At 49.1% G+C, this 24841-nt stretch overlaps 1 protein-coding gene across 1 annotated transcript in view; it reads left to right on the forward strand.

Annotated features, from left to right (window-relative positions):
* Positions 1-18982, forward strand: part of LOC121572436 (AT-rich interactive domain-containing protein 5B) — a 144316-nt gene extending 125334 nt beyond the window's left edge. The window contains 2 exon segments of the mRNA XM_041884537.2: positions 5275-5488; positions 16430-18982. Of these exon segments, the coding sequence (XP_041740471.2) occupies positions 5275-5488; positions 16430-18982 (2767 nt within the window).
* Positions 18983-24841: the final 5859 nt, after the last annotated feature.

Below are 24841 nucleotides of genomic sequence, written 5' to 3' on the forward strand. Positions count from 1 at the left end.
TCCGACAACCTTCGGCACCTCCTCACTCACAGTCTGGACTAATCATCTTCCTATTGGTGTCACCTGTGTCTACTAATGTGGACGATTCTTCATCACTACCTGGTCACCTGTGTATTTATGCCCTCACTTCCCTGTGTTCCCTTGCTCAGCGCTTTATTATAGACAGACTTCTCCCCATCTTAGCTACTGTTGTATCAATATGTTTTGACCATGACAGTTTACAATCCAGGGTTACTCCAAGCAGTTTAGTCTCCTCAACTTGCTCAATTTCCACATTATTCATTACGAGATGTAGTTGAGGTTTAGGGTTTAGTAAATGATTTGACCCAAATACAATGCTTTTAATTTTGGAAATATTTAGGACTAACTTATTCCTTGCCACCCATTCCGAAACTAACTGCAACTCTTTATTAAGTGTTGCAGTCATTTCAGTCGCTGTAGTAGCTGACATGTATAGTGTTGAGTCATCCACATACATAGACACACTGGCTTTACTCAAAGCCTGTGGCATGTCGTTAGTAAAGATGGAAAAAAGCAAGGGGCCTAGACAGCTGCCTTGGGGAATTCCTGATTCTACCTGGATTATGTTTGAGAGGCTTCCATTAAAGACACCCTTTGTGTTCTGTTGGACAAGAAACTCTTTATCCACATTATAGCAGGGGGTGTAAAGCCATGACACATATGTTTTTCCAGCAGCAGACTATGATCGATAATGTCCAAAGCCGCACTGAAGTCTAACAAAACAGCCCCCACAATCTTTTTATCATCAATTTCTCTCAATCATCAGTCATTTGTGTAAGTGCTGTGCTTGTTGAATGTCCTTCTCTGTAAGCATGCTGAAAGTTTGTTGTCATTTTGTTTAATGTAAAATAGCATTGTATCTGGTCAAACACAATCTTTTCAAATAGTTTACTAAGGGTTGGTAACAGGCTGATTGGTGGGCTATTTGAGCCAGTAAAGGGGGCTTTACTATTCTTAGGTAGCGGAATTACTTTTGCTTCCCTCCAAGCCTGGGGGCACACACTTTCTAGTAGGCTTAAATTGAAAATATGGCAAATAGGAGTGGCAATATCGTCCGCTATTATCCTCAGTAATTTTCCATCCAAGTTGTCAGACCCCGGTGGCTTGTCATTGTTAATAGACAACAATAATTTGTTCACCTCTTCCACACTCACTTTTACGGAATTCAAAATTACAACGCTTGTCTTTCATAATTTGGTCAGATATACTTGGATGTGTAGTGTCAGCAATTGTTGCTGGCATGTCATGCCTAAATTTGCTAATCTTGCCAATGAAATTATTAAAGTAGTTGGCAATATCAGTTGGTTTTGTGATGAATGAGCCATCTGATTCAATGAATGATGGAGCTGAGTTTGCCTTTTTTCCCAAAATGTCATTGAAGGTGCTCCAAAGCTTATTACTATCATTCTTTATGTCATTTATCTTTGTTTCATAGTATAGTTTCTTATTTTTTTAATTCAGTTTAGTCACATGATTTCTCAATTTGCAGTATGTTTGCCAATCGGTTGTGCAGCCAGACTTATTTGCCATATTTGGGTCATCCCTCTCAACCATACAATTTTTCAATTCCTCATCAATCCACGGGGATTTAACAGTTTTTACAGTCATTTTCTTAATGGGTGCATGCTTATTAGGAACTGGAATAAGGAATTTCATAAATGTGTCAAGTGCAGTGTCTGTTTGCTCCTCATTACATACCACGGACCAACATATATTCTTTACATCAACAACATAGGAATCACTACAAAACGTATACACAATATTAGGCCCAGCCTTTGGAACTTTGGTTTTCCTAGATATGGCTACTAAACTCAGCAAAAAAAGAAACGTCCTCTCACTGTCAACTGCGTTTATTTTCAGCAAACTTAACATGTGTAAATATTTGTATGAACATAACAAGATTCAACAACTGAGACATAAACTGAACAAGTTCTACCGACATGTAACTAACAGAAATTGAATAATGTGTCCCTGAACAAAGGGGGGTCAAAATCAAAAGTAACAGTCAGCATCTGGTTTGGCTACCAGCTGCATTAAGTACAGCAGTGCATCTCCTCCTCATGCACTGCACCAGATTTGCCAGTTCTTGCTGTGAGATGTTACCTCACTCTTCCACCAAGGCACCTGCAAGTTCCCTGACATTTCTGGGCAGAATGGCCCTAGCCCTCACCCTCCGATCCAACAGGTCCCAGACGTGCTCAATGGGATTGAGATCCGGGTTCTTCGCTTGCCATGGCAGAACACTGACATTCCTGTCTTGCAGGAAATCACGCACAGAACGAGCAGTATGGCTGGTGGCATTGTCATGCTGGAGGGTCATGTCAGGATGAACCTGCAGGAAGGGTTCGACATGAGGGAGGAGGATGTCTTCCATGTAACGCACAGCGTTGAGATTGCCTGCAATGACAACAAGCTCAGTCCGATGATGCTGTGACACACCGCTCCAGACCATGATGGACCCTCCACCTCCAAATCGATCCCGCTCCAGACCATGATGGACCCTCCACCTCCAAATCGATCCCGCTCCAGACCATGATGGACCCTCCACCTCCAAATCGATCCCGCTCCAGACCATGATGGACCCTCCACCTCCAAACCAATCCCGCTCCAGACCATGATGGACCCTCCACCTCCAAATCGATCCCGCTCCAGACCATGATGGACCCTCCACCTCCAAACCGATCCCGCTCCAGAGTACAGGCCCCGCGACTCGTCAGTGAAGAGCCCTTTTTGCCAGTCCTGTCTGCTCCAGCGACGGTGGGTTTGTGCCCATAGGCGATGTTGTTGCCGGTGATGTCTGGTGAGGACCTGCCTTACAACAGGCCTACAAGCCCTCAGTCCAGCCTCTCTCAGCCTATTGCGGACAGTCTGAGCACTGATGGAGGGATTGTGCGTTCCTGGTGTAACTCAGGCAGTTGTTGTTGCCATCCTGTACCTGTCCCGCAGGTGTGATGTTCGGATGTACCGATCCTGTGCAGGTGTTGTTACACGTGGTCTGCCACTGCGAGGACGATCAGCTGTCCGTCCTGTCTCCCTGTAGCGCTGTCTTAGGCGTCTCACAGTACGGACATTGCAATATATTGCCCTGGCCACATCTGCAGTCCTCATGCCTCCTTGCAGCATGCCTAAGGCACGTTCACGCAGATGAGCAGGGACCATGGACATCTTTATTTTTGTGTTTTTCAGAGTCAGTTGAAAGGCCTCTTTAGTGTCCTAAGTTTTCATAACTGTGACCTTAATTGCCTACCGTCTGTAAGCTGTTAGTGTCTTAACGACCGTTCCACAGGTGCATGTTCATTAATTATTTATGGTTCATTGAACGAGCATGGGAAACCCTTTACAATGAAGATCTGTGAAGTTATTTGGATTTTTGCTAATTATCTTTGAAAGACAGGGTCCTGAAAAAGGGACGTTTCTTTTTTTTTGCCGATTTTAGTCGCAAAGTAGTTAAAAAGTAGTATGTAAAGTTGTCCATGATGAGATTCGAACACGTAACCTTTGGCTTTATACGCCTTCCCATCCATCCTGACCAACCACCCTACTTTAGTTTTAACCTTCTGTCTTATTTAACTATAGCAATTGGAACATAACATAATAATTTGAGTGTCCAGGATTTACGTTTACTATGTTACGTCTGGTCTATGAGACCAGGCTGGGCCTGAATACCACAGTCTGACTAATTCACAGGGTTTTTCCCTCCCTTGCTCTCTGCCGGTAAACAATCTGTTATTGTACATGCATTCAGTCATTCAGTCAGTCAGCTATTATAGTGTTATTAGTCATGCAGCTCGTCCTGGTTGGAAGAAGTGATGAAAGAGTTCTTAGATACTGTAGCACAGCACCGATTAGAACACTGCTAATGTTCCATTGTGAATCACTTACATTCTCATGATTGTTTTGTAAAGCTAAATTACAACCACACACACACACACTGAAAAACAGTTTCTATCTCCAGGCGATCAGACTGTTAAATAGTCACCACTAGCCGGCCTCCGCCCAGTACCCTGCCCTTAACTTTAGTCACTGTTACTAGCCGGCTACCACCCGGTACTCAACCCTGCACCTTAGAGACTGCTGCCCTATGTACATAGTCATTGAACACTGGTCTCCCTCTCCAGGTTATAATGTTTACCTGTCTCCCTCTCCAGGTATAATGTTTACCTGTCTCCCTCTCCAGGTTATAATGTTTACCTGTCTCCCTCTCCAGGTTATAATGATTACCTGTCTCCCTCTCCAGGTTATAATGTTTACCTGTCTCCCTCTCCAGGTTATAATGTTTACCTGTCTCCCTCTCCAGGTTATAATGATTACCTGTCTCCCTCTCCAGGTATAATGTTTACCTGTCTCCCTCTCCAGGTTATAATGTTTACCTGTCTCCCTCTCCAGGTTATAATGTTTACCTGTCTCCCTCTCCAGGTTATAATGATTACCTGTCTCCCTCTCCAGGTATAATGTTTACCTGTCTCCCTCTCCAGGTTATAATGTTTACCTGTCTCCCTCTCCAGGTTATAATGTTTACCTGTCTCCCCTCTCCAGGTTATAATGATTACCTGTCTCCCTCTCCAGGTATAATGTTTACCTGTCTCCCTCTCCAGGTTATAATGTTTACCTGTCTCCCTCTCCAGGTTATAATGATTACCTGTCTCCCTCTCCAGGTATAATGTTTACCTGTCTCCCTCTCCAGGTTATAATGTTTACCTGTCTCCCTCTCCAGGTTATAATGATTACCTGTCTCCCTCTCCAGGTATAATGTTTACCTGTCTCCCTCTCCAGGTTATAATGTTTACCTGTCTCCCTCTCCAGGTTATAATGTTTACCTGTCTCCCTCTCCAGGTTATAATGTTTACCTGTCTCCCTCTCCAGGTTATAATGTTTACCTGTCTCCCTCTCCAGGTTATAATGATTACCTGTCTCCCTCTCCAGGTATAATGTTTACCTGTCTCCCTCTCCAGGTTATATTGTTTACCTGTCTCCCTCTCCAGGTTATAATGTTTACCTGTCTCCCTCTCCAGGTTATAATGTTTACCTGTCTCCCTCTCCAGGTTATAATGTTTACCTGTCTCCCTCTCCAGGTTATAATGTTTACCTGTCTCCCTCTCCAGGTTATAATGATTACCTGTCTCCCTCTCCAGGTTCTGATATTTACCTGCTTCTGATCTCTCTTTAGGGGTCTAGGCTGGGTTTTCTGTATATCAGCTGTTGATGCTAAATGGCCTTTATTAAATCATTGATTGATTGAGTGTCTCTCCCCAGGCTGATCCTGCCCTATGAGAGGTTCACTAAAGGAGAGGAACATAAACCCCTCCCCCCAGCCAAACCCCGTAAAGACTACACCACCCAGCAGGGGTTCCCCAAGACCAAGGTTCCCACGGTGAAGCAGTGCCCCAAAGAGGAGCAACACCCACAAAACCACCAACCCCCGAGGACTGAACAGGACCCCTGTGCTAGGGGCCTGGAACTCTCACCAGTCAGTCTAATGCTCTCTCTCTCTCTCTCTCTCTCTCTCTCTCTCTCTCTCTCTCTCTCTCTCTCTCTCTCTCTCTCTCTCTCTCTCTCTCTCTCTCTCTCTCTCTCTCTCTCTCTCTCTCTCTCTCTCTCTCTCTCTCTCTCTCTCTCTCTCTCTCTCTCTCTCTCTCTCTCTCTCTCTCTCTCTCTCTCTCTCTCTCTCTCAGTGCATGCTGGGAGTTTTTTGGAGTTTGAGTGTTTGGTGTGGAGGGCTTGTCCTAACTAATTTGTTTGTTTTCCTTCCTTGTTTTCTCTCTTCTATGGTGGAGGGTTAATGCACTGTTTGTTTTAGTGGTTTTTTATTTTCAAAGTTAGAGAGGAAGAGGCCAGAGGTTTAGTTTCTTGGGGTTTTGAACGGTGAGGTGTGAGCGATGGCTTCGCAGCCTAGCGCGGAGGAAACGCTGTCGTTACGGCATGGATTCAGGTGTGTTCCTGAGAATGGAATTAAGGTGGAGGAGGTTCTGCTCGCGGTCGGCGAACAGGTAGGAGCCGAATTTATACATTCCGCGTCCAGAATGAACAAAGCTGTGGTTGTGTTCATGAAAAGGGCACATTTGGTGGGTAGGCTCATTTCAAGCGGAATATTTGTAAGGGATGTGTTGGTGCCAATTTCTCCTCTTTCTACCCCTTCGACCAGGGTGGTAGTTGCAAATTTGCCTCCGTTTATTACGGATGATCAAATCAGGAAGGAGTTGAGTCGTTTTGGTAAGTTTGCTAGTGGTTTTCGTGTACTGTCGGCAGGTTTTCAGGCAGATGCCGTCAAGCACGTTGTTTCATTCCGGAGGCAAGTGTTCATGTTTCTGAACAACAATGAGCAACAGTTAAATGTGCACTTTAAAGTGAGGCATGGGGAGGGGCTCTACGCAGGTTTTGCCAGCACAGATAGTCTACGGTGCTTTGAGTGTGGGGATTTGGGGCATAAGAGCTTTGCGTGCCCACATAAAGGCCGTAGACAAGGTGAGGGTTCAAGCGCCAGTGGGGAAATAGAGGTCAACGTGCAGGGGGCCATGAGACACAGGCAGCAGAGGCTGGGTCTAGTCATGCGACAGATGGTGGTGTAGTTAAGGCTGGGTCTAGTCATGCTATAGGTGGTGGTGTAGATGGGGGGGGAGATGGGGCTGGGCCTAGTCATGCTATAGATGGTGGTGTAGATGCGGGTCAGTCGTGTGATGGATGGTGGTGTAGCTGAGGCTGGGTCTAGTCATGTTATGGAGTGTGGTGTAGATGAGGCTGCGCCTAGTCATGCTAGATGGTGGTGTAGATGAGGCTGGGTCTAGTCATGCTATAGATGGTGGTGTAGATGAGGCTGGGTCTAGTCAGGTTATGTTAGTGGATGAGGAGAGTGTAGTGGGGAAGGGGAAGCGACTAGGAGGGGGTGGAGGAGGGTGTCAAGCGGAAGAGGAAAAAGGGGGGAGAAGAAAGGAGGTGGGAGGGCAGAGGCTGGTGTGATGAAAGACACCAAGGAACCTTTGCCTGGTGCGGGGGGGGAGGCCCCGACTAGAGAGGAAGGGCAGGTGGTCAGGTTGCCTGGTGCGGGGGGGAGGCCCCGACTAGAGAGGAAGGACAGGTGGTCAGGATGGGAGATGGAGATGAGGAGGAGGAAGGTGAGTCTGAGGAAGTAGACGATGAGGAGGATTTCTTTTCAGACTCCTCCTGAATGGGTCCAGAGCTGACAGCCAGTCAGTCAGAGGGGTCAAAGTACACAGTGAGGGAACTGTCAAGGTTCCTGAAGGAGACTAAGGGGAAAAAGGTTAATCTTGAGGCTTTTTTTTGCGATCCGGGAAAGTTTGTAAGATCAGTGCAACATGCAATGAAAAATGAGGGGCATGGTGTCCTCTCACCCAGGAAACGGTTTAGGTTAAGGAAGTGGGTCACAACTGTGCGTAAAGGTCTACCTTCAGACACTGTCTAGATGAAAGTTTTCTTTCTGGCACTGGAGCTTTTTGAGCTTTGCTATTGGTCTCTTTCTTTGCTGGCTTTTCTCCCACTTCTTATGGAGACTCTTTGGGTAGGCTCGCTTAATATTAATGGCGCCAGAGATGCGGGAAAGAGGAGTGTGTTGGGTGAATATGTAAAACAAAAAAAAGTACAAGTGTTGTTTCTGCAGGAGACGCATAGCGATGTGGTGAATGAAGTTGATTGGGGGCTCTGGTGGAAAGGGGCAAGTGTGCTGAGCCATGGAACAAATGTTAGTGCAGGGGTGGCAGTCCTTTTTGTACCGGGTCTGTCTGTAAAAATTTGCTCCTCAAAAGAGGTGTGTACAGGTAGACTGCTTGTAGTAAAGGCAGAAATTAACAACAGGGGTTTTGTCTTTATAAATGTGTATGCGCCCAACACAGGGAGAGAGAGGGGGCTTCTATTTGGGTGTCTTAGAAAGGAACTCTCACAGGTAGCGCCTGAGGAGACGCTGGTGGTCGGCGGGGACTGGAACTGTACGATGGATTTTACGAAAGACAGAAATGGGGAGGAGCCTCATTCAGGCTCAGTGGGGGTGTTAAGGGACATTATTAATCAATTTGACCTAGTTGATGTTTGGAGAACTAGACATCCCAACACAAGACAGTATACATGGGTGAAGGTCTTTGGGGCTAGGGTGAGTGCAGCCCGACTTGATCGATTGTACATGTCCAGGAATCAGAGCAATAGGTTGTTGGGCGCTACCATTCTCCCGGTGGGTTTTTCGGATCATCACATAACCATGGCTCGGCTGTCTATTTCACCAGGGCCTCGGCAGGCATCCTATTGGAAGTTTAATGTAAAGCTCTTACAAGATGCCACTTTTTGCTCAGGTTTCCAGACTTTTTGGGAAAGGTGGGGGCAGCGAAGAGAGGAGTATGAGTCTCTGAGTCAATGGTGGGATGTGGGAAAAGTCCAAATTCGGCTTTTCTGCCAACAGTATACAGCTCTGTCATCCTCAGAGGCTAGGAGAGTATTGGGGGAACTCGAACGTAGTATTAGTGAGATGGAGGTAGAGCTGGTGGGGCAAGGCAATGTAGGCCTCCAGGTTAATCTAGCTGAACTACGTAGGGACCTGGGCAGTTTTTTCCAGGTTAAAGCAAAGGGAGCACTTGTAAGAGCTAGGTTCTCCATGCTCAAGGAGATGGATGCTCCCAGCTCCTTCTTCTTTGGTTTGGAAAGACAGAGCGGTGAAGCCAAGGGTATGCATTGTCTACGGCTTTCGGATGGGCGGGTGACCTCTGTGGTGGGGGAGATGCGGGAGCGGACTGTGGAGTTTTATACTGAATTGTATAAGGCAGAACTGTGTGATCCTATGTGTGCTCAGGTTTTGTTTGCCGAACTCCCTTAGCTCTCTCTGGTACAAAGGGATGAAATGGACATTCCCCTGTTGTCCCATAAACTGGCAGAGGCCGTAACCCAGATGTCCCCCGGCCGTGCACCGGGGGTCGATGGACTCCCAGTGGTAATTGGACTGGACTTCTTTCGCGTGTTGCGTGAATGCGTCGGGGTAGGAGAGTTGCCGATGAGCTGCCGCCGGGCGGCTCTGACTCTCCTGCCCAAAAAAGGGGACTTGTGTGAACTTAAGAACTGGAGGCCTGTGGCATTGCTCTGTGCGGACTACAAGATATTTGCCAAGGTCCTCGCTAACAGACTAAAGTCCCATCTGGACTCTATAGTACACAAGGACCAGACATATTGCATACCAGGACGCTTAATCACGGACAACTTGTTCTTAATCAGGGACATGTTGGACTTGTCGAGAAGTTCTAATGTGAACTTTGGTCTGGTCTCTTTAGATCAAGAGAAGGCCTTTGATAGAGTGGACCATGAGTATCTGTTTAATGTGATGTCTGTGTTTGGGTTTGGGGAAAGGTTTTTGGCCTATGTGAAGATGTTGTATGCTGGGGCATCATGTATGGTCAAGGTGGGAGGGGGCTCAGTAGGCCAGTCTGGGTGAGGCGGGGCATTAGACAAGGATGCCCTCTATCAGGGCAGTTATATACACTAGCCATTGAACCTTTTTGGGCCTGCTACGCAGGAGACTGAAGGGAGTGTGCTGGACAGGCATAGCAGTGTCAGCGTATGCAGATGACGTTTCTGTGATGGTCAGGGATGGTCAGGATATGCAGGCACTGGAGAATAGTCTGAAGGTGTACGAGGGGAGCTTCGTCAGCTAAGGTAAACTGGGGAAAGAGCAAAGCTCTGTTATGTGGGGCATGGGGGATAGGGTCCCTCCTCTGCTTCCAGGGGGTTGCAGTGGGGTTGTGAAGGGCTTAAAATATTGGGGGTGTACCTGGGCTCGGAGAGGTGGGTCAGGAAGAACTGGGAGGGGCTGTCACAGGCAGTGGTGTCAAGACTGGCCAGGTGGAGGTGGCTCCTGTCCCAAGTGTCATATAGAGGGAGGGTGCTGATAATCAACAACCTGGTGGCATCTTCCCTGTGGCATAAACTGGCTGTCCTCAACCGGGCTGCTCGCAGACCTGCAACGCAAGCTGGTGGATTTCTTCTGGTCGGGCCATCACTGGCTGAGGGCGGCAGTGTTGTATATGTCCGTAAATGAAGGAGGACAGGGCCTGGTGGAACTGGAGAGCAGGGTGGCTGCATTCCGACTAAAGGCGGCACAGAGACTGCTGTACCATACTGATGTCGGATGGAGGGAGCCAGCATGCGCGCTGCTGAGGAGAGCTGGCGGATTAGGGTTGGACCGGCAGCTATTCCTCATGAGGCTGGAGGGGCTGAGTACAGCAGGACTCTCTGATTTTTACTCTGCGGTGCTGAGGGCCTGGCAGCTACTAAGGCCCACACGAAAAGGGGGGTGTGGAGCCTGGGCTGTGGGTGTGGGAGGAGCCTATCTTCCACAACCCAGTCATCCTTTTGAGATCGGGTTCAGTCAGCCACCCTGAAGAGGCGACTGATGGCAGCGGGATTACTAAGGCTGGGTGACCTGCGACTGCTGGGAGAGGATGGATGGAAAACCCCAGAAGTCCTAGCAAAACAAACAGGACTAACGTCTCTTAGGCTGCTGGAGAGATTCCTGGGGAAGTCCAGGAGGCACTGTCCGAGCCGGTAAGGGGGTGTTTGAGCAGCCAAAGGGGGAGGGGCCACCAATGTTTCCGCCACTGCACGTGACGGCAGAGACTGGGGACTGGCAAGGGGGTCTCGAGGACTTGTTAGATTTTAACACTCCGAGCCTGGGCGAGTTTGAGGGGGTGGGAGGTAAAGCCCTCTACAACCTCTGCATTAAGGTAAGGAACATTAGGAGCCTAACAGGAGTGAAGGCACATCAGTGGCAGGGGGCATGTGGAGCGGAGAGTATGATTGGTTTTAGATGGAGGGGGCTCTACAAACTCCCAGTACCAAAGAGGTCAGGGGACCTCCAGTGGAGGGTTTTACATGGAGCCCTGGCCACTAACAGCTGGTTAGCACGGGTTGAACCGGGAGTCAGACAGGGGTGTCCTTTCTGTGTCATGAGTGAAACTGTGATTCATGTGTTTTCTGTGTGCGCCAGGTTAATGCCTTTAATGTCTCAGTTGGAATGTCTGTGTGAGAGGTTGGGGGTGGGTTTTACTGTCGGGATGTTTATAATGGGGTACAGGTATTCAAATAAGGAAAAGGAAAAATGTGTGTTGTTGAATTTTCTGTTTGCTCAGTCAAAGTTAGCTATTTGGCTAACAAGGAGGAACAGGGTCAAAGGTGGGGGGATAACAGACCCTTTACTATTATTTAATGGGATGGTCTCTGCGCGCCTTAGGGTGGAATTTGAGTTTTATAAAATGATAAAAAGTGTGGAGATGTTTCAAGAAATATGGTGTGGGGGGGGGCTGTCTGTATAGCTGAGGAAGATTGTCTGGATATACGGTTGTAGAGTTGGTGAGGTTTGGGTTATTGTGATGTGTGGTGTTGTTTTTGTAACGTGGGGTAGAGGAAAAGGTGAGTATGCAGTACAGGGGATATTGGTAATCTGTGTACTTTATTTTAAGGGGGGTGGGGGTGAGGTTTTAATTAGATGAGGATGTACCATTAAAGAAAGACAAAAAGTCAAAGTCTCTCTCTGTCTCTGTCTCTGTCTCTGTCTCTGTCTCTGCTCCTGTCTCTCTCTCTCTTCTCTCTCTCTCTCTCTCTCTCTCTCTCTCTCTCTCTCTCTCTCTCTCTCTCTCTCTCTCTCTCTCTCTCTCTCTCTCTTCTGTCTGTCTGTCTCGTCTGTCTGTCTCTCTCTCTCTCTCTCTCTCTCTCTCTCTCTCTCTCTCTCTCTCAATTCAATTCAATTCAATTCAATTGACTTTATTGACATGGCAAGTAAAATTACTTACATTGTCAAAGTATAGATATAACAAAAATGGTGGGACCAACAGCAATAATAATAATAGTAGTAGTGGAAATGGGATTACCATTAACAGCAACTACAACTACAATATTAATGAGAATAACAATACATTAATGCAATAGTAGTCGACCAATCTCAACATGACTGAGAAGACACATGACATGGTATGAAAGCCAAAACAAAACAGGAAATATTATTGACATTACATTACACTTTTCACTGGCTGTCCCTCAGGTTGTGGCAGGAGGACACATATTTGGCTGCCAAAATTGCACATTTTGGCTTTTCACCCAATAAATATTGGATTTTTTCTTCCTCTTTTATAGTTTCAAATTCTTTGTACTGAATGATAATTTTGGGAAAGAAAGATTCTCTTAGGTCTGAGTATTTGTCACAGTGTAATAGGAAATGCAGTTCTGTCTCTACCTCTCCCCGGGGGCAGAGTGAGCACAGCCTGTCCTCTCTGGGCAGCCAGGTTTGCCTGTGATGACCGGTCTCTATAGCCAGACTGTGCTCACTGAGTCTGTACCTAGTCAGTGTTTTCCTCAGTTTTCTATCAGTCACAGTGGTCAGATAGTCTGCCACCATGTACTGTCTGTTTAGAGCCAAATAGCACTGAAGTTTACTTAAATTTTTTGTGGTGTCTTTCCAATAGGTGATATATTTTTCTTTTTGCTTTGTGGTGATTTGGTTGGGCCAGATTTTCTGAGTGCTGTCCTGCGGCTCTATGAGGTTGGTTTTGGTTAGTGAACTGAGCCTCAGAACCAGCTGGCTGAGGGGACTCTTCTCTTGTTTCATCTCTTGACATAGTAAAGCTGTGTGATGGAATGTTTTGGGGTCACTTGTTTTTAGATGGTTGTAAAATTTGATGGCTCTTTTTTCTATTCGAATAAGGAGGGGGTATTGGCCCAATTCTGCTCTACATGCGTTATTTTGAGTTTTTCTTTGCACTTGCAATACAGTCTTGCAAAACTCTGCATGCAGTATTTCGATTGGATGTTTGTCCCATTTGGTAAATTCAGTATTAGAGAGCGGACCCCATACTTCGCTGCCATATAGAGCAATTGGTTCTATAACTGATTGGAACATTTTGAGCCAGATTCTAATTGGAATTTCGATTTTAATATTCCTTTTAATGGCATAGAATGCTCTTCTTGCTTTGTCTCTCAGCTCATTCACAGCCATGTGAAAGCTACCTGTGTTGCTGATATTTAGTCCTAGATACGTGTACTTTTTGGTGTGTTCTAATAGAACTGTGTCCAAATAGAATTTATATTTGTCATCCTGATTTCCTGACCTTTTTTGGAATATCATTATATTTGTTTTTTTTAGATTAACGGTCAGAGCCCAGGTCTGACAGAACCTGTGCAGATGATCTAGATGCTGCTGTAACCCCTCCTTAGTGGGAGACAGCAGCACCAGGTCATCTGCGTACAGCAGACACTTGATTTCAGTGTTGTGTAGGGTGAGACCAGGTGCTGCCGATTCTTCTAATGTTTTTGCCAATTCATTAATGTAGATTTTAAATAGTGTTGGACTTATTGGGCAGCCCTGTTTCACTCCACATCCCTGAGAGAAGAAGTCTGTTTGCTTGTTGCCGATTTTAATCGCACATTTGTTTTTAGTGTACATTAATTTAATAACATCATATGTTTTCCCTCCAATACCACTTTCTATTAGTTTGTAAAAAAGGCCTTCGTGCCAAATTGAATCAAATGCTTTCTTGAAGTCTACAAAACACGAGCAGATTTTGCCTTTGTTTTGATTGACTTGTTTGTCAATTAGAGTGTGGAGGGTGTAAATGTGGTCTGTTGTAAATCCAATCTGGCTTCTGCTTAGGATGTTGTGTTCATCAAGGAAATGATGTAGTCTGCTGTTTATGATACTGCAGAGAATTTTCCCCAAGTTGCTGTTAACGCAAATTCCTCTGTAATTATTTGGGTCAAATTTGTCTCCATTTTTTCAATTGGTGTGATCAATCTTTGGTTCCAAATATCGGGGAAAATACCTGCAGTTAGGATAATGTTGAAGAGATTGAGTATATATATATATATACTCAAACTCTTCAACATTATCTATCTATATATATATATATATAGTCTCTCTCTCTCTCTCTCTCTCTCTCTCTCTCTCTCTCTCTTCTCTCTCTCTCTCTCCCCCTCTCTCCCTCTCTCTCTCTTCTCTCTCTCTCTCCCCCCCCCCCCCCCTTTCTCTCTCTCTCTCTCTCTCTCTCTCTCTCTCCCCCTACCTCCCAGTCAGTATAATTCTCTCTCTCTCTCTTTTTCTCTCTTTCTCTCTCTCTCTCTCTCTCTCTAGTTCCTAACTGTCCTATGTGTCTGTTGTCTGTCTGGTTCCTAACTGTCCTCTGTGTCTGTTGTCTGTCTGGTTCCTAAATGTCCTCTGTGTCTGTCTGTGTTCCTAACTGTCCTCTGTGTCTGTTGTCTGTCTGGTTCCTAAATGTCCTCTGTGTCTGTCTGTGTTCCTAACTGTCCTCTGTGTCTGTTGTCTTTCTGTTTCCTAACTGTCATATGTGGCTGTTGTCTGTCTGGTTCCTAACTGTCATCTGTGTCTGTAGTCTGTCTGGTTCCTAACTGTCCTCTGTGTCTGTTGTCTGTCTGGTTCCTAACTATCCTATGTGTATGTTGTCTGTCTGGTTCCTAACTATCCTCTGTGTCTGTTGTCTTTCTGTTTCCTAACTGTCATATGTGGCTGTTGTCTGTCTGGTTCCTAACTGTCATCTGTGTCTGTAGTCTGTCTGGTTCCTAACTGTCCTCTGTGTCTGTTGTCTGTCTGGTTCCTAACTGCCCTCTGTGTATGTTGTCTGTGTTCATAACTGTCCTCTGTTTCTGTTGTCTGTCTGTTTCCTAACTATCCTATGTGTTTGTTGTCAGTCTGGCTCCTAACTGTCCTATGTGTCTGTTGTCTGTCTGGTTCCTAACTGTCCTCTGTGTCTGTTGTCTGTCTGGTTCCTAAATGTCCTCTGTGTCTGTCTGTGTTCCTAACTGTCCTCTGTGTCTGTTGTCTGTCTGGTTCCTAAATGTCCTCTGTGTCTGTCTGTGTTCCTAACTGTCCTCTGTGTCTGTTGTCTTTCTGTTTCCTAACTGTCATATGTGGCTGTTGTCTGTCTGGTTCCTAACTGTCATCTGTGTCTGTAGTCTGTCTGGTTCCTAACTGTCCTCTGTGTCTGTTGTCTGTCTGGTTCCTAACTATCCTATGTGTATGTTGTCTGTCTGGTTCCTAACTATCCTCTGTGTCTGTTGTCTTTCTGTTTCCTAACTGTCATATGTGGCTGTTGTCTGTCTGGTTCCTAAATGTCCTCTGTGTCTGTCTGTGTTCCTAACTGTCCTCTGTTTCTGTTGTCTGTCTGGTTCCTAACTATCCTATGTGTATGTTGTCTGTCTGGTTCCTAACTATCCTCTGTGTCTGTTGTCTTTCTGTTTCCTAACTGTCATATGTGGCTGTTGTCTGTCTGGTTCCTAAATGTCCTCTGTGTCTGTCTGTGTTCCTAACTGTCCTCTGTTTCTGTTGTCTGTCTGGTTCCTAACTGCCCTCTGTGTATGTTGTCTGTGTTCATAACTGTCCTCTGTTTCTGTTGTCTGTAGTTTCTGTAGTGTCTGTAGTTTCTGTTGTCTGTAGTGGGTTCGATCCCCGGGACCACCCATACACAAAAAAAATGTATGCACGCATGACTGTAAGTCGCTTTGGATAAAAGCGTCTGCTAAATGGCATATTATTATTATTATTATTATTATTATAACTGTCATCTGTGTCTGTAGTCTGTCTGGTTCCTAACTGTCCTCTGTGTCTGTTGTCTGTCTGGTTCCTAACTGCCCTCTGTGTATGTTGTCTGTGTTCATAACTGTCCTCTGTTTCTGTTGTCTGTCTGTTTCCTAACTATCCTATGTGTTTGTTGTCTGTCTGGTTCCTAACTGTCCTATGTGTCTGTTGTCTGTCTGATTCCTAACTGTCATCTGTGTCTGTAGTCTGTCTGTGTTCCTAACTGTCCTATGTGTATGTTGTCAGTCTGGCTCCTAACTGTCCTATGTGTTTGTTGTCTGTCTGGTTCCTAACTGTCCTATGTGTTTGTTGTCTGTCTGATTCCCAACGGTCTTCGTCTGTCTGTCTGTCTGTGTTCCTAACTGTCCTCCGTGTCTGTAGTCTGTCTGGTTCCTAACTGTCCTCTGTTTTTGTTGTCTGTCTGTTTCCTAACTGTCCTCTGTGTATGTTGTCAGTCTGGCTCCTAACTGTCCTCCGTGTCTGTAGTCTGTCTGGTTCCTAACTATCCTATGTGTTTGTTGTCTGTCTGGTTCCTAACTGTCCTATGTGTCTGTTGTCTGTCTGGTTCCTAACTATCCTATGTGTATGTTGTCTGTCTGGTTCCTAACTGTCCTATATGTCTGTTGTCAGTCTGGCTCCTAACTGTCCTCTGTGTCTGTAGTCTGTCTGGTTCCTAACGGTCCTCTGTGTCTGTTGTCTGTCTGATTCCTAACTGTCCTATGTTCTGTTGTCTGTCTGATTCCTAACTGTCCTCTGTGTCTGTTGTCAGTCTGGTTCCTAACTGTCCTCTGTGTCTGTTGTCTGTCTGGTTCCTAACTGTCCTCTGTGTCTGTTGTGTTATAGCAGTGTGAGGAGAAGGAAAGGAGTCCGAAGGAGGAGGAGGAGGAGGGAGTCAAGGTGAAGCAGGAGTTGCAGCCTCCCCAGTCTCTACCCCTGCCGGCTGGTGAGGTGAGGAGGAGCGCCAGTGAGAAGAAAGAGGAGGAGGAAAGTTTAGCGGGCTTCATCGAGGAAAGGGCTCCACACCAAGGAGCTTCCTGGGAGAACAACGAGACCCGTCCTTCAGACACCACTACACTCCATGAAGAAGACCACTTATTCCCTGTAGACACTCCCACTCCAGTAAACCACTCCCACCCTCAGGACCAATGGCAGAAGGAGCTGCCTGACTATGCCAACCCAAGTCCCCAGGCCAGGTTGGACCAGTCTGGGGTGATGGAGGAGCCCCAGGGCCCTAACCCTAAGCCTGTCATGGTGCTCCCCATTCTGCAGTCCCCCAGGGCTCCAGAGGGCGCCACAGACAGAGCACAGCTCCCCGGGCGGGACCACTCCTGTTACAGCTACTCTGCTATACTCTACCCAGGCAGATTCCATCCTGGACCAGGCATCAACCACCCTGGCACCAATCCTGGCACCATCTCTGGCATCAACCACCCTGGCACCAACTCTGGCACCAACCCCTCTGGCACCAACCCTGGCACCATCTCTGGCACCAACCCTGGCACCAACTCCGGCACCAACCACCCTGGCACCAACCCTGGCACCATCTCTGGCACCAACCCTGGCACCAACCATGGCACCAACTCTGGCACCAATCCTGGCACCAACCCTGCCACCATCTTTGGCACCAACCACCCAGGCACCATGTCTCCTCTAGCCAAGAAGAAGCTGCTCTCTCCGTTCAATGGGACCGCCCCCGGGCCATCTCTGCCCAATCACTACTCCTTCGGCCCGCCCCTCATCAACACTAGCCTGGCCAATGGCAGCGCGGAGGAGTCGGCCAGTCAGCCAATAGCAGGCTGTCAGGGGTCCGGCAGCACAGACAGAACGGTGGTCAAACGTCCGTCTGTCATCCAGCATGCCCAGAGCTTCAAGACGCTGTTCCACGAGAGAGGGGGCCTGAACAGGGACATGTATGACCCAGGGGAACCCTACTCTCCCTGTGACCTGACCCAGAACCATCCCCAATCCCATCCACCCCCCCAGACTATACACCACCCTCAGCCCCACCATCCCCAGCCCCACCACCCCCAGCCCCACCACCCTCAGCCCCACCACCCCCAGCCCCACCATCCCCAGCCCCACCATCCCCAGCCCCACTCTAAATCTACAAGTGACCCCTACCTGCTGAGGCCTGAGACGCCCCAGCCTGGCCACACCCCCAGCTTCCTGCCTGACTTCTCCCCCCCCACCCACCTCCAGAACCTCCACGCAGAGACACACCTCAGCCTCAGCCTCAACCAGGAGCAGCTCAGCCAGTTCCTCAGCGGCAGGGAGAGGGAGAAATCCTTACCCAGGGACTGTGAGGCTGCGCCTGGCCCGGGAGGGCCGGGGTTCCCCTCCTCTAAACACCCCGACACGGTGGGTCTGGGGGGCTGCTGTGCCCGTATAACCAACCTGACCCCTCACACACTAAGAGACATGACGTCTCCCGTACAGACAACCTCAGAAGACCAACCCACAGACTTAAGTCTCCCCAAGTCTTCTCCTCACAAACCTCCCCCCTCCACTGCCACCCCCTCCCTGCACGGCCACCCCCACCCCCTCATGCCCCCCCAGGATACTGGGAGGTTCTGTAGAGTCCCCCCCATGACCATCTCCTCCAGCCCCAAACAGCCTGCAGACCCCCAGCCTAACCCCAGGGAGAAGACCCTGAACGGCCGGGGAGGTGGATGGGAGGACCAGGTGACACACAAGATGGAGGAGCTAAACAGACCCATCCTAGGCACCAAGAACACGTCCAGACCCCAGAACAACGTGTGCACGGCGCTGCCACTGAAGAGGAGTCTGGAGGAGCGGGAGAACGGTCCCCCAGAGAGGAAGATCAGAGCTGTCATGCCCATGCACTCCTCCTCTTCCTCCTCCTCCTGTACAACCAGGGACAGGGAGGGCCACTCGGAGGGGAAGGTCAGGACCCCAGCGCTGGAGGGGGAAGTGCTGAAGCCAGCCGACCCCCAGCCAGCCCCGGCCCACAGCTTCCACCTACACATCAACTCCTTCATGGAAGGAGAGAAGTTCCCCCTCCACTCCTCCCCCCTGTTCCCCGGGGGCCTCTACCCAGGGGCCTTCATCTCTCAGATCCAGGATATGTGTGAGGGCCCGGGCCCCCACGGCCCCTTGGGGTACCACCCCCTACAGTACCTGAAGAACCAGACCGTCCTCTCTCCTCTGGTCCCGCCCTTCGCTTTACACTCCTTCATGATGCAAAGACAGCTTTTGGCACAGGCGGCCCACAGCCCCGCCCAGATGTACCGGCACCCTATGGGAGCCTCGTATGGGGAGCTGTTGCATCATGGTCTATATCCCATGTCTGCCATGTCTGCCCTCAACACACAGCAACACCCAGGCTTCAGCCCCTCACAGCTCTCCTCTGTCCACCCCAACACCAAACTATCATAACCCTAACCCTCCCTTCAGCCCCTCACAGCTCCCCTCTGTCCACCCCAACACCAAACTATCATAACCCTAACCCTCCCTTCAGCCCCTCACAGCTCTCCTCTGTCCACCCCAACACCAAACTATCATAACCCTAACCCTAACCATCCCTTCAGCCCCTCACAGCTCTCCTCTGTCCACCCCAACACCAAACTATCATAACCCTAACCCTCCCTTCAGCCCCTCACAGCTCTCCTCTGTCCACCCCAACACCAAACTATCATAACCCTAACCCTAACCCTCCCTTCAGCCCCTCACAGCTCTCCTCTGTCCACCCCAACACCAAACTATCATAACCCTAACCCTCCCTTCAGCCCCTCACAGCTCTCCTCTGTCCACCCCAACACCAAACTATCATAACCCTAACCCTCCCTTCAGCCCCTCACAGCTCCCCTCTGTCCACCCCAACACCAAACTATCATAACCCTAACCCTAACCCTCCCTTCAGCCCCTCACAGCTCCCCTCTGTCCACCCCAACACCAAACTATCATAACCCTAACCCTCCCTTCATCCCCTCACAGCTCTCCTCTGTCCACCCCAACACCAAACTATCATAACCCTAACCCTCCCTTCATCCCCTCACAGCACTCCTCTGTCCACCCCAACACCAAACTATCATAACCCTAACCCTCCCTTCATCCCCTCACAGCTCTCCTCTGTCCACCCCAACACCAAACTATCATAACCCTAACCCTCCCTTCATCCCCTCACAGCACTCCTCTGTCCACCCCAACACCAAACTATCATAACCCTAACCCTAACCCTCCCTTCAGCCCCTCACAGCTCCCCTCTGTCCACCCCAACACCAAACTATCATAACCCTAACCCTCCCTTCATCCCCTCACAGCACTCCTCTGTCCACCCCAACACCAAACTATCATAACCCTAACCCTAACCCTCCCTTCAGCCCCTCACAGCTCCCCTCTGTCCACCCCAACACCAAACTATCATAACCCTAACCCTCCCTTCAGCCCCTCACAGCTCTCCTCTGTCCACCCCAACACCAAACTATCATAACCCTAACCCTCCCTTCAGCCCCTCACAGCTCCCCTCTGTCCACCCCAACACCAAACTATCATAACCCTAACCCTCCCTTCAGCCCCCTCACAGCTCTCCTCTGTCCACCCCAACACCAAACTATCATAACCCTAACCCTCCCTTCAGCCCCTCACAGCTCTCCTCTGTCCACCCCAACACCAAACTATCATAACCCTAACCCTAACCCTCCCTTCAGCCCCTCACAGCTCCCCTCTGTCCACCCCAACACCAAACTATCATAACCCTAACCCTCCCTCAGCCCCTCACAGCACTCCTCTGTCCACCCCAATACCAAACTATCATAACCCTAACCCTCCCTTCAGCCCCTCACAGCTCCCCTCTGTCCACCCCAACACCAAACTATCATAACCCTAACCCTCCCTTCAGCCCCTCACAGCTCTCCTCTGTCCACCCCAACACCAAACTATCATAACCCTAACCCTCCCTTCAGCCCCTCACAGCACTCCTCTGTCCACCCCAACACCAAACTATCATAACCCTAACCCTAACCCTCCCTTCAGCCCCTCACAGCTCTCCTCTGTCCACCCCAACACCAAACTATTATAACCCTAACCCTCCCTTCAGCCCCTCACAGCTCCCCTCTGTCCACCCCAACACCAAACTATCATAACCCTAACCCTAACCCTCCCTTCAGCCCCTCACAGCTCTCCTCTGTCCACCCCAACACCAAACTATCATAACCCTAACCCTCCCTTCAGCCCTTCACAGCTCCCCTCTGTCCACCCCAACACCAAACTATCATAACCCTAACCCTCCCTCAGCCCCTCACAGCTCTCCTCTGTCCACCCCAACACCAAACTATCATAACCCTAACCCTAACCCTCCCTTCAGCCCCTCACAGCACTCCTCTGTCCACCCCAACACCAAACTATCATAACCCTAACCCTAACCCTCCCTTCAGCCCCTCACAGCTCTCCTCTGTCCACCCCAACACCAAACTATCATAACCCTAACCCTCCCTTCAGCCCCTCACAGCTCCCCTCTGTCCACCCCAACACCAAACTATCATAACCCTAACCCTCCCTTCAGCCCCTCACAGCTCTCCTCTGTCCACCCCAACACCAAACTATCATAACCCTAACCCTCCCTTCAGCCCCTCACAGCTCCCCTCTGTCCACCCCAACACCAAACTATCATAACCCTAACCCTCCCTTCAGCCCCTCACAGCTCTCCTCTGTCCACCCCAACACCAAACTATCATAACCCTAACCCTCCCTTCAGCCCCCCACAGCTCTCCTCTGTCCACCCCAACACCAAACTATCATAACCCTAACCCTAACCCTCCCTTCAGCCCCTCACAGCTCTCCTCTGTCCACCCCAACACCAAACTATCATAACCCTAACCCTCCCTTCAGCCCCTCACAGCTCCCCTCTGTCCACCCCAACACCAAACTATCATAACCCTAACCCTCCCTTCAGCCCCTCACAGCTCCCCTCTGTCCACCCCAACACCAAACTATCATAACCCTAACCCTCCCTTCATCCCCTCACAGCTCTCCTCTGTCCACCCCAACACCAAACTATCATAACCCTAACCCTCCCTTCAGCCCCTCACAGCTCCCCTCTGTCCACCCCAACACCAAACTATCATAACCCTAACCCTAACCCTCCCTTCAGCCCCTCACAGCTCTCCTCTGTCCACCCCAACACCAAACTATCATAACCCCTAACCCTCCCTTCAGCCCCTCACAGCTCCCCTCTGTCCACCCCAACACCAAACTATCATAACCCTAACCCTAACCCTCCCTTCAGCCCCTCACAGCTCCCCTCTGTCCACCCCAACACCAAACTATCATAACCCTAACCCTAACCCTCCCTTCAGCCCCTCACAGCTCTCCTCTGTCCACCCCAACACCAAACTATCATAACCCTAACCCTAACCCTCCCTTCAGCCCCTCACAGCTCTCCTCTGTCCACCCCAACACCAAACTATCATAACCCTAACCCTCCCTTCAGCCCTTCACAGCTCCCCTCTGTCCACCCCAACACCAAACTATCATAACCCTAACCCTCCCCTCAGCCCCTCACAGCTCTCCTCTGTCCACCCCAACACCAAACTATCATAACCCTAACCCTAACCCTCCCTTCAGCCCCTCACAGCACTCCTCTGTCCACCCCAACACCAAACTATCATAACCCTAACCCTCCCTTCAGCCCCTCACAGCTCTCCTCTGTCCACCCCAACACCAAACTATCATAACCCTAACCCTCCCTTCAGCCCCTCACAGCACTCCTCTGTCCACCCCAACACCAAACTATCATAACCCTAACCCTCCCTTCAGCCCCTCACAGCTCTCCTCTGTCCACCCCAACACCAAACTATCATAACCCTAACCCTCCCTTCAGCCCCTCACAGCTCCCTCTGTCCACCCCAACACCAAACTATCATAACCCTAACCCTCCCTTCAGCCCCTCACAGCTCTCCTCTGTCCACCCCAACACCAAACTATCATAACCCTAACCCTCCCTTCAGCCCCCCACAGCTCTCCTCTGTCCACCCCAACACCAAACTATCATAACCCTAACCCTAACCCTCCCTTCAGCCCCTCACAGCTCTCCTCTGTCCACCCCAACACCAAACTATCATAACCCTAACCCTCCCTTCAGCCCCTCACAGCTCCCCTCTGTCCACCCCAACACCAAACTATCATAACCCTAACCCTCCCTTCAGCCCCTCACAGCTCCCCTCTGTCCACCCCAACACCAAACTATCATAACCCCTAACCCTCCCTTCATCCCCTCACAGCTCTCCTCTGTCCACCCCAACACCAAACTATCATAACCCTAACCCTCCCTTCAGCCCCTCACAGCTCCCCTCTGTCCACCCCAACACCAAACTATCATAACCCTAACCCTAACCCTCCCTTCAGCCCCTCACAGCTCTCCTCTGTCCACCCCAACACCAAACTATCATAACCCTAACCCTCCCTTCAGCCCCTCACAGCTCCCCTCTGTCCACCCCAACACCAAACTATCATAACCCTAACCCTAACCCTCCCTTCAGCCCCTCACAGCTCCCCTCTGTCCACCCCAACACCAAACTATCATAACCCTAACCCTAACCCTCCCTTCAGCCCCTCACAGCTCTCCTCTGTCCACCCCAACACCAAACTATCATAACCCTAACCCTCCCTTCAGCCCCTCACAGCTCCCCTCTGTCCACCCCAACACCAAACTATCATAACCCTAACCCTAACCCTCCCTTCAGCCCCTCACAGCTCTCCTCTGTCCACCCCAACACCAAACTATCATAACCCTAACCCTCCCTTCAGCCCCTCACAGCACTCCTCTGTCCACCCCAACACCAAACTATCATAACCCTAACCCTAACCCTCCCTTCAGCCCCTCACAGCACTCCTCTGTCCACCCCAACACCAAACTATCATAACCCTAACCCTCCCTTCAGCCCCTCACAGCTCTCCTCTGTCCACCCCAACACCAAACTATCATAACCCTAACCCTCCCTACAGAGACAGAACAGATACCATGATATGGTTTACTCCCTAGTGTTTCTTGGACCTGGGGACCATCTACATCTCTTTCCAAGTTTACCATTTGCACATATTTCTGAACATGGGCCAACTGGGCCAACTGGGTTAACTGGGCCAACTGGGTTAACTGGGATAACTGGGTTAACTGGGCCAACTGGGTTAACTGGGCCAACTGGGTTAACTGGGCCCTGGGCCAACTGGGTTAACTGAGCCAACTGGGATAACTGTGTCTTTGCCAATGCAGTGTGGAATGTGTTAAATATATGCTAGAGGTGCTTGTACATAGAAAAACACAAAGGATTATTAGCTGCAACACTTTGTATTATATTCACTGGCTACTGTAACTGTTGACTGGGTGTTGGAGAGGAAGATGATGAGGAGGAGGAGGAAGAGGAAGAGGAGGAATAGGAGGAGGAGGAAGAGGAGAGGAGGAGGAGGAGGAAGAGGAGAGGAGGAGGAAGAGGAGGAGGAGGAGGAAGAGGAGGAGGAGGAAGAGGAGAGGAGGAGGAAGAGGAAGAGGAAGAGGAGGAGGAGGAAGAGGAGGAGGAGGAGGAGGAGGAGGAGGAGGAAGAGGAGAGGAGGAGGAGGAAGAGGAGGAAGAGGGGGTGGAGGAGGAGGAGGTGGTGCAATATCAAGGACTACTTTCAGAGTCAGAAACAGACTTTATTTTCTGCAGGTGTTTCATTGTGATCTACGTAAACTCAGAGGACATATTTCAGGAGCTACACCATAGTTATTAAAGACTCAGCCGGAACACATTAAGACTTGGGGAGCACTTAGTTAAGCACACAAACCAAGTCCTTACTGATTGGTTCTTACTGACTGGTTCTTACTGATTGGTTCTTACTGACTGGTTCTTACTGACTGGTTCTTACTGACTGGTTCTTACTGATTGGTTCTTACTGACTGGTTCTTACTGACTGGTTCTTACTGATTGGTTCTTACTGACTGGTTCTTACTGACTGTTCCTTACTGATTGGTTCTTACTGACTGGTTCTTACTGACTGTTCTTTACTGACTGGTTCAGCCAGAGGACGCCTGATACTCTGAATCTGTTGGACATTTTAAAGAAGACTCTGTGATGACAACAATCAGCTGAAACTGTTTTTCTGAAATCATGCTAAAAAGTTTGAAAAAATGTCAGCAGTGTTTTTTCATTTGCACAAAAGGTTTGGCCAAAATGAGGACTTTATTCAATCAAAACCTGTAACTGGATTTCATACATCAAAAACAAAAAGCAATCCATAAATCAAAGAATCCAGTCCAAGATGT

The sequence above is a fragment of the Coregonus clupeaformis genome, unplaced genomic scaffold, assembly GCF_020615455.1.
Source record: "Coregonus clupeaformis isolate EN_2021a unplaced genomic scaffold, ASM2061545v1 scaf0379, whole genome shotgun sequence".
Classification (NCBI taxonomy): Eukaryota; Metazoa; Chordata; class Actinopteri; order Salmoniformes; family Salmonidae; genus Coregonus; species Coregonus clupeaformis.